Source organism: Solanum lycopersicum, chromosome 5 (assembly GCF_036512215.1).
Source record: "Solanum lycopersicum chromosome 5, SLM_r2.1".
NCBI classification, from domain to species: domain Eukaryota; kingdom Viridiplantae; phylum Streptophyta; class Magnoliopsida; order Solanales; family Solanaceae; genus Solanum; species Solanum lycopersicum.
Window position 1 is genome coordinate 6690974 of NC_090804.1, and position 17070 is coordinate 6708043.

The following is a 17070-nucleotide window of genomic DNA, read 5'->3' on the forward strand; positions in this document are numbered from 1 at the left end:
AGTATTGTAACTCTGTTGTTTTGATGATCCTCACAATCAACAAGACCTGGTCCTATGAGTCGTGCATGTTTGATGTTCCTAGGACAAATGAGGAACAACGGTAAAGCTGCCAACATTGTTATGGTTGGTGAGCACGGGAAAAAAGGACAGAGCTCTCATCCAATGGAAGGACAGTACTAGGTTGTTTTGTTCAGAGGATAATATACATTTATTGACATGAAATGACCTAGTTTACACACTCAAGCTAAGGTATCAAAGCACAAAGTGTATTTTGTCTCTCTCAAGAAGAACACACTCTCAATAAAACTAACTGCAAGAGACCTGGTAGAGTTATCAAGTACTCTCCCTCTGTTTAAAAAAGAATGTTTCTATTTCCTTTTCAGTCTGTTTAAAAAAGAATGACTCATTTCCTTTTTTGGCAACAGTTTCACTTTTCACGTGACATGTTGAAAACCACAAGATTAAGGGACATTTTGGTATATTTGACATAACTTTAATTTAGAACCACAAGATTAATTTTTTTTTCTTTTCTTAAACTCCGTTCCAAGTCAAACTAGACTATCCTTTTTGAAATGGAGAGAGCATATTTTTATGCAATACATGTACACAAAATCAAACAATGCTTAAGAAATAATATTTTATACTATTAATGCAAACATTATTAATACAAATATTATTAAGGCATAATATAGTATATTAGACCCTAAACTTGGCATCAAATTTTAACTTTGACCTTCAACTTTCATATTGCACAAATAGACACTTTAACTATTCAACATTTTAATAAATAAACACGTGAGTCTTATATGAAAAAATGCGTGATGTGCACGTATTTTGCGCGAGTTAGGAGTAATTTTTTAGGCCCACAAGGGTAAAAAAATGTTGAAATGACAATTCTACCCTTAATTAATCCCTTTTATATATATTCAAATCAAAATCTCATTTTAGTTTTTTTTTTTAACGTGTAAAATATTTAATTAGTAGGCAACCATTGAGTGACTTACTAATACACATGGAGCGTTTGCATTTCACTCTTTTTGGCTCAAAAAATCACATATTTATTTATTTAAAGATAGAATAGTTAAAGTGTCGGTTTGTGCACAATAAAAGTTGAAAGTCAAAGTTGAAATTTGAAGTCAAGTTTAAGGTCTAATATATGTATTATGTCTATTATTAATGTAAGCGTTAGTAATACATTTTATTCCAAATTAAGGATGCTTTGATTCCAGTCCATCTTCCAAATCATTTCAAAATTATGATTTTATTAATTTACCTTTATCTTATCAAATTTTAATTTGGACGAGATATTCACCAATAAATTTATAAAAAAAATAATGATTTATTTTATTACAAAAATAAATTTTCAATTCAAATAAAATATAAATTAATTTGTAAATTTCTAACGACCCCTCAGCTGATGAAAGTCAATCAATCAGTCTAACCTTTTTAATATTATAACTGTTGGAAAATGAACTCAACCATTCATCAATTATCTCAAGAAGAAGACCAGTATGAACTCTAAGCTTATGGGTAAGTAATTTCTCTCTGATTTTCATAAAATGAAAGAAGAAATTGCAAGTATTTACCTTCATTTGCTTTGTTAATTGCAGGCAGCTAGGACTTAAAAAAAAATCATTGAAGAAAAGAGTTTTCTGTTAGATTTCAACCATCAAACACTAAACGAAAAGTAGTAAGTTGTTTATTTTCCTCTCTCATTTACTCAATATTCTTAACTATAAACTAATTGCATCTTATAACACAGATCTGCATCCGTTTTTGTTTTTAAATTTTGAGAAAATGGTTAAAGCCCCCTCCAATTACAAGCTCGTACTTCACGGGTGTCCTATCACTTTCCTGAACTGTTTAATGCAAGAATTATTACACTCCTAAAACGTCATAACCACATCTATGCTAATGAGTGAGACTCACTCTTTGCAGAAATTTTATTTAAAACTTTTTTTAATTCATTTTCCTTTTTGATTTATTATTTAAAAAACAATTTAATATCAAAAAGTTAAAGTTTATGAATGTATTTTGTATCTTCAATTTGAAACATATTGTTGATAACATAGATGGTTGTTAATTATTTGAAGTTGAATATATTGAATTTATGAATGTGATATTCAAATTAAAGAGACGCCCGAAATTTTATGGAAATCGATAAGCTTGAAATAACAATTTGACTTGCCACAAATGACCACCATTTTGAGTGGGTAATATATCAAAAAGTTGGAAACACTGAGAGAAGCTTATATCTAAAATTTAAGGAAATCTGGAGATGATTTAGGGTGGTTTTGCATCAAATTTCAAAGCAATGGAATGAAGAAGATGAAGAACATAAACTAACTTTTCAGATGCGTAGGAAAAGGAAAAGTTATTAAAATTAGTCATGGATTTGTTGGGTATTAAATATAAGATAAAAATTTATCTTAATATTCAAAGTTTATTGAAGAAAATCATTTGGGTGTTCATATATTTTTTTAAAAAAAAATTGGTGCATATATCAAAGATTTTTTATATACAGTTCTTGATTTTGGAGAGTAATGGATGAAATTGCTATAAATAATTTTGGTGTATCAATTAAAGTAGTGATAGGAATGATTTCAAGATGGTGAAGAACTTTGGTGGTGCCATATTTATGTTGTGAAGTTGAAAGAAAATTAATAACTAAAAATACACATTTATTATTTGTGTTGGTTCAAACTCTATTACCGAGAGTGAGATACACTCACTATACCACAATGTGCCACGTAAGCGTCTAGGGAGTAAATTATTTTTAGTTTTAAATAATTCAGGGAGTGATAGGACATCCGTGAAGTTGAAGTATGTAGTTGAGATTTCGGGTATAGATTGGGGGGCTTTAGACCATTGGATTTGATCTAAGTATCTATTTCAATTTATATGATGTAATTTGACTTGACACGAAATTTAAGACGAAGAAAAAAAGACTAAGTACTTCCACTGTCAAACAATATTTGTCCACTACTATTTTACACAATTAGTAAGAAACTATACCCTTTGAATTTAATAAATACAATCTCTTGAAAAATGTAATAGTGAAATGACTATAATTAATGATAAAAGTACATCAGGAACTAAGTGTAAAATTATCAATTCATTTTATAAAGTAGACAAGTATTGTTGGACATCCTAAAATAGTATAGTTGACAACTATTATTGAATAGAGGGAGTATCTCTGTGTGACTATACATTTTTTTAAAATTAAAATTACTAAATATAGAGAATTAAAAATGTGTTATTTCCCCCTTTTTAGAATGATTAAAAAGAAATCCGAGTCTTATTTTAGAGAGATTTAAATTGTTTCACTAAATTTTTATCAAGTTAAAAATGCTTATTTTAGAGAGTTGAGTTATTTGGCCATGTTTTTAGAAAAAAAAAGTGATTGTGAGTATTGAGAGAAACTATTTTTCAATAGTTACAAAAAAATTTGGTTTAGTTTTTACTGTGTTTTTCCTCCATGGTTTCCAACACTTGACTCTAGGCTTCTGTGCTATTTCGAAGCACTCTATAGTCTGTATCAGGGGCGGAGCCAGCTTGAATCCCCTTCGGCGAAAAATATAACTATTTCTATATCGTAAAAATTATTCTTTATGTATTTATAGTAGATATTTAACCCCCCTCGGTTAGTCCGTGTGTTTAGTTCTTCAGATTTTGAACCCCCCTAAATCCGCCACTGGTCTATACGCTTGATGTCAACTTGGTAACCTCCATTATCAAAGGTGTCTTCTTGAACTAAGATAACCAATGCTTCAAAGTGAAGATCACATATTACACCATTGATTATATGATCATTAGGTGAAACTAAGCCACCCCCGATTTCTAGATTTTGATACATTCCCTCAAGCACAAAGACACACACAATCATGCATAAGAAGAAAATAGTAGTGAAAAGTTCATGATTACATTTATGCCCGATACTTCTATAACCTACTGCAAATTATACACTTTTATGGTATAGGCTATAGCCAAGTATCATGATAAACAACAAATACTGAAGTTCGCAACAACCACAATAAGTTGGTTAGGAGGAAGATAATAATCACTAAGACTATAACTGTCGTCGAACTTCCAAATGTAAGCAACTTTATGATAAGCTAGTCATCACAACATTCAATAAAGATCAATATCCCAAGAGAGTTAGTATGCAATTGGATTAGAAGACGAACAGTATCTGATAAAATAAAGGAGCCTATAAATTCAAAAGACAATGCTTGTATGCTCATATTATCCCTATTACCTTTTTGCGCTAAAACACACTTCCAACTCAAGTTGTTGGATATAATTCATTTTGCAAGATTCACAAGAAATGTCAATTTTGAGCTACCAAACTAGTCCATCATCTCGTTGGTTATCTTCCATTTATCAAACAAAGAATCACATCCCCCGGATCAAATACAAATCAAACCCCAAACATCTCTAAGAGCTCCAACAATCACTTCACATAGCATCTCAAATGGCAAGTTTTAAGAATAAACACAAGTCATCACATAGTTGCTGCAACAAGTCTTAAGATCGAGGGACTTAACCTTCATAGCTTTAGAAAGCTCAAGCATAAGTGTCAACCATTCATACAATACAATCTTGAACGTAGAATATATTAAATAGTAAATCCTAATGTATCCCAAGATAGTGCCTCCAAACTTCTTACTTCCTTGTAGTCTTTCCTGTGATGAACCTTGATAATGAGTCTGTAAGTTTTGGTTCCAAAACTGTACGTTCTTATTCATCTGTAGTGGTACAAATTTATAGTAGAGAGATATAAACTAGCAATCAGATTTCCTTAATTCAAGGAGATTTGAGCATCAAGGGAAGCTCTAATTTCCTAAACTATTTGATAGCATATTAAAGCTAATTTTGTCAGATCTATTTATATCCTATAAAATCAGATCTGATCCTAGCCAGATATTTACAAATCAACACTCCCCTTCAAGTTGACATGTAAGTATTTATCATGCCTAACTTGCTTACAAGAATTTCACATTTTGGTTCAAACAAGCCTTTTATGAAAATATCCACAATTTGCTGGTCTGTTGGGACGAAAGACATACACACACTTCATTTTTCAATCTTCGTTTTTATGAAGTTTCTATCATGTTGAACTGGATTGGGAACAATACTTATGGCGGCTTTGTTGTCACATTACAACTTTATTGGTAGAGAAAATTTTCAGTCCATCTTCTTGAGCCAGTTCATTTCGTAGATCTGTATTCAACTTTAGCAATGCTACAAGCGACATTCGGACGATACTGATTCATTACTTGCAGGATTTATTAACAATCACAGGAAACTTAAAAGGTGGAAGGGAGATGGCCAAGGAGTGTCGCGATGCAATAGGTACTATAAACCTTGTGAAGGGCCAGCATTTAGACAGAAGGACCACTAATCAATTGGAGGATGCTATAAAGCACCTAACACATGTTGCTGTATTTCTCACAAATCTGGAGAAGCGTCACCCTGCTAATGGAATATCTATACATCTTAGGCCTCTATTTTTAGAAGCTCATGATGGCTTTTCTCTGATGTGTTCTCATCCTCCTCGTTCTCAGTTTACCGTTAAACTGGATAACATTGCTGAGAAATTCAAATCTTCAAAGGCGTCAAGATCAACAAGGCAAGTGATCCCAGAGCTGCTGCAAATAATTGAACCCGAGAATATTGCTAAGCGAATCAAAGCTTCAAAGCCATCAAGATCATCTAGCCCAATCACTGTGGATATGGTGGGGTTTATCGAATCCTTGCTTGGTTCTGTTCATCGTGCATTGTTCTTTATCAGTGCAGGGCCTCCTGTGTCTATGCTTGACAAGAAGCTTCGACATCTACAAGTCTTCTTTAGACTAATTTCAAAGCGGGGCATTGAGCATGAGAGTATGAAGGATCTCTTCTACCATGTTGAGGATGTAGCTTACACTGCAGCACAACTATGTGTCTTGGGGTCGAGCTGCCATATGGATGACGAGTTCTCTAAATTTCTGGAAAGGATAAGTCGTCCTTTTAGCCCAGGATTGAGGCAGGTTTATCTCAATGCCTTGATAGGGTTAAATTCATCAAGATCAAAGACTACAATGAATGCCAAATATATGCTTGATTTTGTTAGTGCTCTCCAAGATGATCTGAGACTAAGATGTGATAATCGAATTCGATGGCTCCAACGAGGACTTTCTTACCTTTGTCGATTCCTCAGGGACATAGAATCTTATCCTGTTTCACATCGACAACTGATTTCTCTTCAATTGAATATGGAAGATCTGGCTATTGGGTCTGCAAATGCCATCTACTCCTATGATGAGGATATGGATAAGACTAGTGAAATAGACCATGAGCTTTTTCATTTGCAAATGAAGTTTAATTATGTTAAAGTAGAGGTTGATCTGATTCGTCTACAAAACATTCAAGGCACCATAATAGTTCCTATGAAAGATCTGATTGACTATGTTTGGGAAGAGCTGATGTTCTTTAGAAGTTATTTCATGGATGCATTCGACCAGTTTAAAGAGCAGACCAGGATAACTGTTATTTTGAACTATATTCAGTCTGCAGTTAGTCAAGCATGGTCAGTCTGTGATTCTCTTTGTCATGACTTGAATCAAAATGACTTGGCCAGGGAAATTAATTGCTTGCATTTTCAATTGCTTCTTAAGTTCAAGTTTATCAAGGTCGCTATTAGACAGATGTGTCCCAGCATTTCTGCATCATCAACACCAGACCATCCAATGATAGATCTGCTGAACTTTCTTCCCATGAACTTTGAGGCCATTGATTCCTATTCCAGCATGCTAAAAGCCTCCTGTCCATCTTCCTCACATCGTCCTAATAGGGATGCGGAATCCCCCAATACATCATTCTTATGTGGTCCCAATACAGATGTGTACTCCTTCTATTCATCATCCTCACGTATTCCCAAGATGGATGAGATATTGAAGAGGTTTCATGAATATATTCTTGTCAATCTGCTACGGAAGGATGAAACCAATTTGACATTTACTATTGCAGATGAGGTCAAAAAGTTTTATGATGGGTTGTTGCTCATGGTTACATATCTTATTGAACCTCCAGTTCCTCACACTGAATGCAGGAAGCAAAATGATCTCTCAATGCGACATGAAGCTGTTGCAATTGAGGCGGAATCTGCTGTGTGTTTACATTATGAGGATAATATGAATAACAACAGTAGGGAGATCAATCAGGTACTTCAGTTTTTGACTGTGACTTTCTGGCTTATCAAGTCTGAGGGTAACTTGATGGATCTACTGAAGCACAAATCCACTTTGGGAAATCAAGTTCTAGATCTGATTGAGAGTGCTCATGAAGAGCTTATTCTCCTTAGATCTATTCTCATGGATCTTCTTAGGAAAAAGCTTTACAGATTGGATGATCTCTTAATGCATGCTGAGGTGACTGCAAAAAGGTTAGCAATATTCAGTGGTTCTTGTTATGAATATTTCATGAACGGAAGCAGCACTGAGAAAATGAGGCCCTTGTTATCTGATTTTCTGCAAGAGATTGAGTCTGTCAAGGTAGAGTTCAGAAATGTTTGCTTGCAAGTTCTGGATATATCACCTTTTTCCCTGACAGATGGAGAAGGCCTTGTTAATTTCTTATTAAAAAACCAGGCCAAGGTGCCGAATGATGATGCTGTTTCTTCTGATGGAAGTTTAGAGGATGCAAGCAGCACTGAGAAAATGGGACTTCCATCTGATTTTCTCCGAGAGATTGAGTCTGTTGAGATAAAGGAGGCCAGAAAATTATATGATCAAGTTTTGGATGCAACACATTGTGAGACGAGTAAGACAGATGGAAAAAGCTTTATCAACATTATGTTAACCCAACAGGACAAGTTGCCGGACTATGATGCTGGTTCAGTCTCTTATCTTCTTAACCAAATATCAGTAGTTAAAGACAAACTATTGCACATTGGCTCTTTACTTGTAGATATTGTACAGTACCGGAATATGCATATAGAACTTACAGATCTCGCTGAACGTGTTCAAGATAAAAACTACATTTGTTTCTTCTCTGTCAAGGGTTATATTCCTGCTTGGTATTACACACTATATCTCTCTGATGTCAAGCAATTGCTTAAGTTTGTTGAGGCAGAGGTAAAGATTATTTGTCTGAAAGTACCAGATTCTTCAAGTTATAGCTTCCCTAAGACAAATGGATTAGGATATCTCAATTGCTTTTTAGGCAAATTGGAGGAGCTTTTACGTTCTAAGCTCGATTTGATAATCGACTTAAAACATCAGATTGAATCAGTCAAGGAGGGCTTATTGTGCCTAAGATCATTCATTGATCATTTTTCAGAAAGCTATGATGAGCATGATGAAGCTTGTGGTCTTATAGCAAGAGTTTCTGTAATGGCATACAAGGCTGAGTATGTCATTGACTCATGCTTGGCCTATTCTCATCCACTCTGGTACAAAGTTCTTTGGATTTCTGAAGTTCTTGAGAATATTAAGCTTGTAAATAAAGTTGTTGGTGAGACATGTGAAAGAAGGAACATTGAAGTTACTGTGCATGAAGTTGCAAAGACTACCACTTATGTAGCACCATCTTTTTCAGCTTATACTCAAAGAGCAAACGAAGAAATGGAGGGTTTTCAGGATACAATAGATGAATTAAAGGATAAACTACTTGGAGGATCACCTGAGCTTGATGTCATCTCAATCGTTGGCATGCCAGGATTGGGCAAGACTACACTAGCAAAGAAGATTTACAATGATCCAGAAGTCACCTCTCGCTTCGATGTCCATGCTCAATGTGTTGTGACTCAATTATATTCATGGAGAGAGTTGTTGCTCACCATTTTGAATGATGTCCTTGAGCCTTCTGATCGCAATGAAAAAGAAGATGGTGAAATAGCTGATGAGTTACGCCGATTTTTGTTGACCAAGAGATTCTTGATTCTCATTGATGATGTGTGGGACTATAAAGTGTGGGACAATCTATGTATGTGCTTCAGTGATGTTTCAAATAGGAGTAGAATTATCCTAACAACCCGCTTGAATGATGTCGCCGAATATGTCAAATGTGAAAGTGATCCCCATCATCTTCGTTTATTCAGAGATGACGAGAGTTGGACATTATTACAGAAAGAAGTCTTTCAAGGAGAGAGCTGTCCACCTGAACTTGAAGATGTGGGATTTGAAATATCAAAAAGTTGTAGAGGGTTGCCTCTCTCAGTTGTGTTAGTAGCTGGTGTTCTGAAACAGAAAAAGAAGACACTAGATTCATGGAAAGTAGTAGAACAAAGTCTAAGTTCCCAGAGGATTGGCAGCTTGGAAGAGAGCATATCTATAATTGGATTCAGTTACAAGAATTTACCACACTATCTTAAGCCTTGTTTTCTCTATTTTGGAGGATTTTTGCAGGGAAAGGATATTCATGTCTCAAAAATGACCAAGTTGTGGGTAGCTGAAGGGTTTGTACAAGCAAACAACGAAAAAGGACAAGAAGATACCGCACAAGGTTTCTTGGACGATCTTATTGGTAGGAATGTAGTGATGGCCATGGAGAAGAGACCTAATACCAAGGTGAAAACGTGCCGCATTCATGATTTGTTGCATAAATTCTGCATGGAAAAGGCCAAACAAGAGGATTTTCTTCTCCAAATCAATAGGTAAAAAAAACTGTATTAATTTTACATTACCAAAAAAAAAGAACTGTATTAATTTTACTGTATTATGTTTATGCCAACTCTCATTTCCATGTGTTCTCTTTTATCCAATTCAGTGGAGAAGGTGTATTTCCTGAACGATTGGAGGAATACCGATTGTTCGTTCATTCTTACCAAGATGAAATTGATCTGTGGCGCCCATCTCGCTCTAATGTCCGATCTTTACTATTCAATGCAATTGATCCAGATAACTTGTTATGGCCGCGTGATATCTCCTTCATTTTTGAGAGCTTCAAGCTTGTTAAAGTGTTGGATTTGGAATCATTCAACATTGGTGGTACTTTTCCCACTGAAATACAATATCTAATTCAGATGAAGTACTTTGCGGCCCAAACTGATGCAAATTCAATTCCTTCATCTATAGCTAAGCTTGAAAATCTTGAGACTTTTGTCGTAAGAGGATTGGGAGGAGAGATGATATTACCTTGTTCACTTCTGAAGATGGTGAAATTGAGGCATATACATGTAAATGATCGGGTTTCTTTTGGTTTGCATGAGAACATGGATGTTTTAACTGGTAACTCACAATTACCTAATTTGGAAACCTTTTCTACTCCACGTCTCTTTTATGGTAAAGACGCAGAGAAGGTTTTGAGGAAGATGCCAAAATTGAGAAAATTGAGTTGCATATTTTCAGGGACATTTGGTTATTCAAGGAAATTGAAGGGTAGGTGTGTTCGTTTTCCCAGATTAGATTTTCTAAGTCACCTTGAGTCCCTCAAGCTGGTTTCGAACAGCTATCCAGCCAAACTTCCTCACAAGTTCAATTTCCCCTCGCAACTAAGGGAACTGACTTTATCAAAGTTCCGTCTACCTTGGACCCAAATTTCGATCATTGCAGAACTGCCCAACTTGGTAATTCTTAAGTTATTGCTCAGAGCCTTTGAAGGGGATCACTGGGAAGTGAAAGATTCAGAGTTCCTAGAACTCAAATACTTAAAACTGGACAACCTCAAAGTTGTACAATGGTCCATCTCTGATGATGCTTTTCCTAAGCTTGAACATTTGGTTTTAACGAAATGTAAGCATCTTGAGAAAATCCCTTCTCGTTTTGAAGATGCTGTTTGCCTAAATAGAGTTGAGGTGAACTGGTGCAACTGGAATGTTGCCAATTCAGCCCAAGATATTCAAACTATGCAACATGAAGTTATAGCAAATGATTCATTCACAGTTACTATACAGCCTCCAGATTGGTCTAAAGAACAGCCCCTTGACTCTTAGCAAAGGTTTGTTCTTGCTGTGTTCATCCAAGTACATTTAACATTTATTCATTTTGTTTTGCACCAGAACATGTTTGTTTTGCTAGTATTACTTGATACATTAAAAGAAATCGAACTCATATTTCTGCTACAGTCTTAACTTTTCTTGGGCTTACTCGAGGTCTAGATTAGATCAATGGTTCATGTAATTCTTAATTCACTGTTTCATTCAACTGTCTTATCATAGTTGTGAAATGACAATATTGTTATCCCTAGCCAAATTTATTATGTTCAAATGAAAACTGATGTCACAACTACTTTTTTGTGAAATGTTTTTGAATTTTTTGCTATAAAATTGACGAATTGACAGGCTTCTATTTTTGTCAGCTAAACTCTTTGTCACCAGAGGTGTATTTAGAATTACTGTGGTTTTATGAAAGATTTTTATAGAATTTTATGCTTTTGCAGAATCTTAAGTTTCTAGTTTAAAACAACAGCACTTTTCTGTTTCAGAGGTAGCAGCAGCTAAAGTTCAAGGCATTTTGTTTATTTCTAGAACAAGGGGAGTTCTTACGTTGAATTCTTGAAAAGAAGAAGAATCAGGAGCAGGTAAAGATTATCTCTTTTTCTGTTTTTCTTCTTTTAGATGTTATTTCTTCATCTTGAACGTGAACACCGCTGAAAGCATTTTAATAAAACCGGAGAAATAAATAAGATCTTTTTATATAAAGCATTATCATGTAAATATGCCTAAATCCATATGGTACAACTGTTTGACAAATGATAGAGAGGGGAGACTGATGCAAGTTTTATAGTATAAGTAAAACAGGATTGAGAAAAAAATCCTTGCACGATTTTCAATTTCTGGCCACATCACAATGTGTGTCAAAGTTCCCCTCTTTAAGTGGAACAAGCAATCAGAAAAGCACATTCTTATCGGTGACTTACCAATACCAGCTGACTGTCTCATCTTGGTTAACTTAGCCTTGCTTACTTAGACTATTAGATTAGTTACTAATGAGCTGGTAAATTGGAACCAAATGTAGTTAGCTTGATGAGCTGGTAGATATGTATGTATGAAGATACACGCGTAACTTTAGTCAATGGTTAATTTTTCATTTTGTATTTTTTTCTTCACAGAGTATATATGACGCGAGAATACTTGGCCTAAAAGTTTTTGCTTCACTAATTTAACTATTGCCGTGGATGAAACAAGCATGGCAACATTTTCAACAACTATCACTCAAGCAATGTAAAAAAAGGAGGTTCTACGAGTGGTACATGTAAGAGTTTTGTGCACACAAGAGGTTCTGAGACTTGAACCATCCATGTCCAAGGCAGTTCAGATGCTAGTAAAGAAAGAAGAAGATGAACCTGCACTAATTAATCCTCCCTTTATGAATAAGAGAATGAGAAAAAGATGGAGCTTCATGAACCAAAAGTTACCTTTTTTTTTTTTAATGGCATTACTTTGAAGCACATGTTTGTTAGTTGTAAATTGTAATGGTGAAGTGTTTGTAAATATAGGGAGTGATATTTCAAAGAATGGTTGTGTTATCTTTACAAATCCGGAATCATTTCTGTATATTTTTCTTCTGTAATTTTTGGTTTCGGTTTATTCATTACTCATTTCAGTAAGCTTTTTCATTTTGGTTCATGAAGATCCTTGAAAGTATCTACTTCGCCATGAATGTAGTCATCTAAAACTTGCTGTTGGCTTGAATATTACGCCAAATCTTTACTGAATAGCAGAAGTTCACAGAAATCTAATTGCTGCTTGTCATTCAGTATTGAATGTTCTTTCAAAGAAGTGGCAAAACAAATCAACCATATTACCAGACCTGACCTTGCCATCCCTATCGCCAAATATTAACGAAAAACAACAAGCTTTGATGTTACATTATACTTCTATGTCACAACACATCAAACATCCAGAGAAATCTGAGAGTAATCTCAGAAGAGAGAGGTAAGTAAACTTTATTTTACAATAAGAACTTAATAGAAACCATATACAACATGTGAAACACTTGCTCATGAACAAATAATCATTCAGGATCATCTTGAATGGTAGGCTCTTGGAGACAAAGTGCATACTCCAGTTTCCACAGCACATCACCCATTGATGGCCTATTTTTACTAGACGGAGCTAAGCATTTGATCGCTGTTTCTCCAAACATCCTGAGGGACTCTGGTCTTATTTTGGCCGCAATAGTGGGATCTACAATTTGTTCCAACTGTCCCATCTTCTGCGTCTCATCATCTAAACTCATTATCTCTGAACGATCTAAGGCAGGCCTAGCACAAAGAACTTCGAATAAAACAACACCGAAAGAATAAACATCAGATTTTTCTGTCAGCTGTCCCCACAAAGCATATTCAGGGGCAATGTAGCCTATATTTCCTCTCACTACTGTGCTAAGATGGGTTTGATCAAGCTCGGGCATTGTCTTAGATATTCCAAAATCAGTAATTTTTGGCACAAAATTCTCATCAAGCAATATGTTTGTACACTTGACATCACGATGTATAACTGCATTCTTATGAAGGTAGTGAAGACCTCTGGCTGCCCCGATACATATCTCCAGCCTCTGCTCCCAGCTCATGGAGGGTAGATCTGATCCATACAAATGGCTCTTGAGGTTCCCATTCTCCATGTAGTCATAAATTAGAATCATCTCATTTCTTTCATCACAGAATCCTATCAATGAAACCAGATGCGGATGGCTGCAAAATGAGAGAATCTCAATTTCTGTTTCGAACTCTTCAATACCTTGTGAGGACTCAGGTTTATGCTTTTTCAGGGCGACCTTTGTTCCATCACGCAAAACACCCCTGTAAACCTTCCCAAATCCACCCTCTCCAATGAAAAAATTGTCATCAAAGTTGTTAGTTGCTTCCTCCAAATCTACAAAAGGAACTCGATAATTTTCAAAAGGAACGCCATAACTCAAGTTAGAAGCATCATTTATCGAATTTGTTGCCTTGGAATACTTGCTTCCCATTAATAGATAATGGAATCTACTAGTATTTGACAGGGCAAACTTCTACAGCAAAATCGAAAACTCACAGGGCAAACTTCAATGTAGCAAAGTTGAAAACATATGAAGATTTGGAGAAGAAGAAGAAAGACTGTAAAGTCTTACTGTGCACATAATTATTGTACGGCTCTCCTTTTTTTTTCTTTCTATGGTAAACGGCGTGAAGCTCGGTCCATTAATGTGTGCTACATTTTGATTTTATTTTTTTTTGTATTTTAATTAATATATTTCCTCGGTCCACAAATGTTTGGCATTTATACTAAAAATAGATGTCTAAGATTAATTATTAATTTAAACAATCAAAAAATAATTAGTTATTTTTTTTACTTCTGCCCTTAATAATTACTCCATTTGTTCAATTGAAAAGTTATATAGATTTTTTTTTATATTTTTGCTAAAAGGTTATATTAGTTAAGTTACACCTTATATCAAATTTTTCTTGACGAGAGTGCATGACCTTATCCTGAAAAACAATTGTGAACAAAGGAAGTATTTATAAGGAGAGAGAAAAATGAGTTTATTTGTTACACTCCCTCTACTTAAATATTGCCACATAAAATGAGATGGATGAAGTACTACTTTTTGGTTAAGGTCAGTGGACCCACTGACATTTTACTACTCCTTCCGTCCGGTACTATTTGTCATGGTTTAAATTTTTAGAATCAAACTATAAAAAATTTGACTAACATTTTAAAATACATTTTTCAATCATATTAGTAAACAAAAAATTTTAATTTATAGTACTTTACATATAGTTTTAGAATATCTAATTTTTTTTTGTAATATATCAAATTAATATAATCTAATTTATTTTTGAAAATTAATTAAATTAACTTAAAAGTCTTACAAATTGCAATTAAAAGATTAAATAAAGAAGCTAAAGAATGAAAAATGAAAAGCAAAAAGACGAGTTTTTGTTTAAATCATAGTCAATCTTCTTCCTCCTTAAGCTAGTTAACTGGTAGAATCAACATCGATCATCTCTAATTAGCACTTCACTTTTTTGCTGATGCTCATAGTCAGAGCAGAAATAAAATGAAAAATGGAAAATAGGAGAGATTGTGAATATGTATTATAGTTGTGAATGAAACGAGAAATATGTTCGGTAGCATTACTAGATGAAATATGCACAAGATGTAATTGGATTGACATTTCTCACACTTCTATGATTTTTTTTTGTCAAAGCATATATATTGGAAATTAGTTAGCTTAGTTAGTTATTATATTCATTTAGTTAGTTAGTTTGTAAAGTTAGTTACATTGATAAATGTGTAGTAACTAAATTCTGTTTTAGGATTAGTGTATATATATACACAGAATGTACTCTGCAATATTACAATGAATATTAAGCCTTGAATAAATTTTTCTTTTCCTCTCAACTCTTCTTCCCCAAAGCTCTTCTTCCTCACAAATCTTCTTCCAAATTTAAAACATGGTATCAGAGCCGTGAGTCTACAACATCAGATTCACGTTTTTTCTTTCCATTTTTCCGCCATTGTTAAGTTTGATAGCCATTGATTGAATTTCAGAGCCATGGTATCAGAAGTTATCGCAAGTTCAAGTTCAAGTGTTTCAGCAAATACTCTTGAAGGAATAGAGAAGAATCGCAATCATCCTCTGTACTTACATCCCTCAGATACTCCAGGCAGTGTATTAACTTCAATCCAACTCACAGGAACTGAAAACTACTTGTTATAGAGCAGGTCGTTGATGATCAATTTGCGTGCAAAGAGCAAATTAGGCTTTGTACTTGGATCTTGTCGAAAGTCAGATTATAAACCTGAATTAGGGGAACAATGGGAGAAGTGTAATGCGTTTGTGTTGGCTTGGATTATGAACACAGTTTCTAAGGAGTTGTTGAGTGGGATTGTGTATGCATTAGATACAGCCGTGGTTTGGGAAGATTTGAATGAAAGATTTAACAAGGTTGATGGTTCGAGAAGCTATCAACTTCATCGAGAAATATGTACTCTTCATCAAGGTAATCTTACAGTATCAGCTTATTTCACAAAATTGAGACTGCTATGCGACGAATTTGATGCATTGGTGCCTCCTCCTACCTGCGATTGTGATAAATGAAAGATGTATATAGATCATTTACAGTTTCTGCGATTGTTTGCTTTTCTGATGGGGTTAAATGAAATATATAGCCATGCAAGAAGCCAAATCTTGATGATGAACCCTCTTCCAAATGTAAACAAAGCATATGCTATGATAACTTCTGATGAAAGCCAGCGTATGACTGCTGTGAATAGAGTTAGTGGAGATATTCATGAGTCAATGGCATTGTATTCAAAAAGGTTGATGATTCTGTAATGCAATACAATAAAGGAAAGAATGTTAGTGGTAGTTATGATCCTATGGCAATGTATGTTGGACGAGGTAGCAATGGAAATACAGGAAATAGTAGCAATTTTAAACAAAAGAAGAATTGGCATTTGGTATGTGATTACTGTAAGTTGCATGGTCATACAAAGGATATATGCTTTAGATTGATTGGATATCCACCAGATTGGAAATTCAAGAAGAAGTTTGGCCCTGGTCAAGATGTGCAAAATGCAGGGAAAGCAAATCATGCATATGTTGATAGTCAGGTCAGAGATGAATTTGAGTCTGTGAAGGGATTGAATAACAATTCAGGAAGTTTAGAACAAGCTACAAAGGTGGGAAAGAAAGGACATGAGAGTCAGCTCACAACACAGCCTACTTTTACTCCAAATCAATATAACAAGATTCTGCAGATGATAAGTAAAGAGGATTCACAAGAGTATATGGCAAATACTGCAGGTACTTATAAACCTTTATCTGTATCTAATACCAATGTTGAAAGAAAAGATAATGCAGATTGGATAATTGATTCTGGAGCCACTCGTCATATGACCTCTAAAGAAACAAAATTAGATTATTCTGTTTCTGTAAAAGATCTAGATAAACAGGTTCATCTACCTAATGGACAAGCAACTTCAGTAATTCAAATTGGTAGCTGTAAAGTGTCAAGTGGTGACACATTGACAAATGTGTTAGTTGTTCCTGGTTTTAAGTATGATTTGTTATCAGTCTCACAGCTAACTAGACAGTTGAATTGTTCTGTGAATTTTTTCCCTGAGTTCTGTGTATTTCAGGACCTCTCAAATGGAAA

At 34.6% G+C, this 17070-nt stretch overlaps 3 protein-coding genes across 3 annotated transcripts; 2 read left to right on the forward strand and 1 right to left on the reverse strand.

The window, feature by feature from the left end:
* Nucleotides 1–1404: 1404 nt before the first annotated feature.
* On the forward strand, nt 1405–12531 carry LOC101263413 (disease resistance protein PRF). Its single transcript, XM_004239068.4, has 6 exons — nt 1405–1530; nt 1611–1690; nt 5286–9637; nt 9751–10920; nt 11407–11502; nt 12034–12531. The coding sequence occupies exons 3-4, from the start codon at nt 5328–5330 to the stop codon at nt 10913–10915; spliced, it is 5475 nt and encodes a 1824-aa protein (XP_004239116.2). The 5' UTR covers nt 1405–1530; nt 1611–1690; nt 5286–5327; the 3' UTR covers nt 10916–10920; nt 11407–11502; nt 12034–12531.
* Nucleotides 12532–12781: 250 nt separating this feature from the next.
* fen (serine/threonine protein kinase Fen) lies at nt 12782–14169 on the reverse strand. The gene has a single exon (XM_069297874.1). The coding sequence runs from the start codon at nt 13893–13895 to the stop codon at nt 12939–12941; it is 957 nt and encodes a 318-aa protein (XP_069153975.1). The 5' UTR covers nt 13896–14169; the 3' UTR covers nt 12782–12938.
* A 1295-nt stretch (nt 14170–15464) lies between these two features.
* On the forward strand, nt 15465–16010 carry LOC138348467 (uncharacterized). The gene is made up of 2 exons (XM_069297666.1): nt 15465–15550; nt 15635–16010. The coding sequence occupies exons 1-2, from the start codon at nt 15465–15467 to the stop codon at nt 16008–16010; spliced, it is 462 nt and encodes a 153-aa protein (XP_069153767.1).
* Nucleotides 16011–17070: the final 1060 nt, after the last annotated feature.

What these genes read in the sequence shown, in the direction of transcription:
- LOC138348467 (XM_069297666.1), top strand. Translation starts at nt 15,465, where the DNA reads ATGGTATCAGAAGTTATCGCAAGTTCAAGTTCAAGTGTTTCAGCAAAT. An exon ending in AAGAATCGCAATCATCCTCT is followed by an intron (nt 15,551 to 15,634) that starts GTACTTACATCC and finishes GTTATAGAGCAG; the next exon opens with GTCGTTGATGATCAATTTGC.
- LOC101263413 (XM_004239068.4), top strand. Translation starts at nt 5,328, where the DNA reads ATGGCCAAGGAGTGTCGCGATGCAATAGGTACTATAAACCTTGTGAAG. An exon ending in TTTCTTCTCCAAATCAATAG is followed by an intron (nt 9,638 to 9,750) that starts GTAAAAAAAACT and finishes TATCCAATTCAG; the next exon opens with TGGAGAAGGTGTATTTCCTG.
- fen (XM_069297874.1), bottom strand. Translation starts at nt 13,895, where the DNA reads ATGGGAAGCAAGTATTCCAAGGCAACAAATTCGATAAATGATGCTTCT.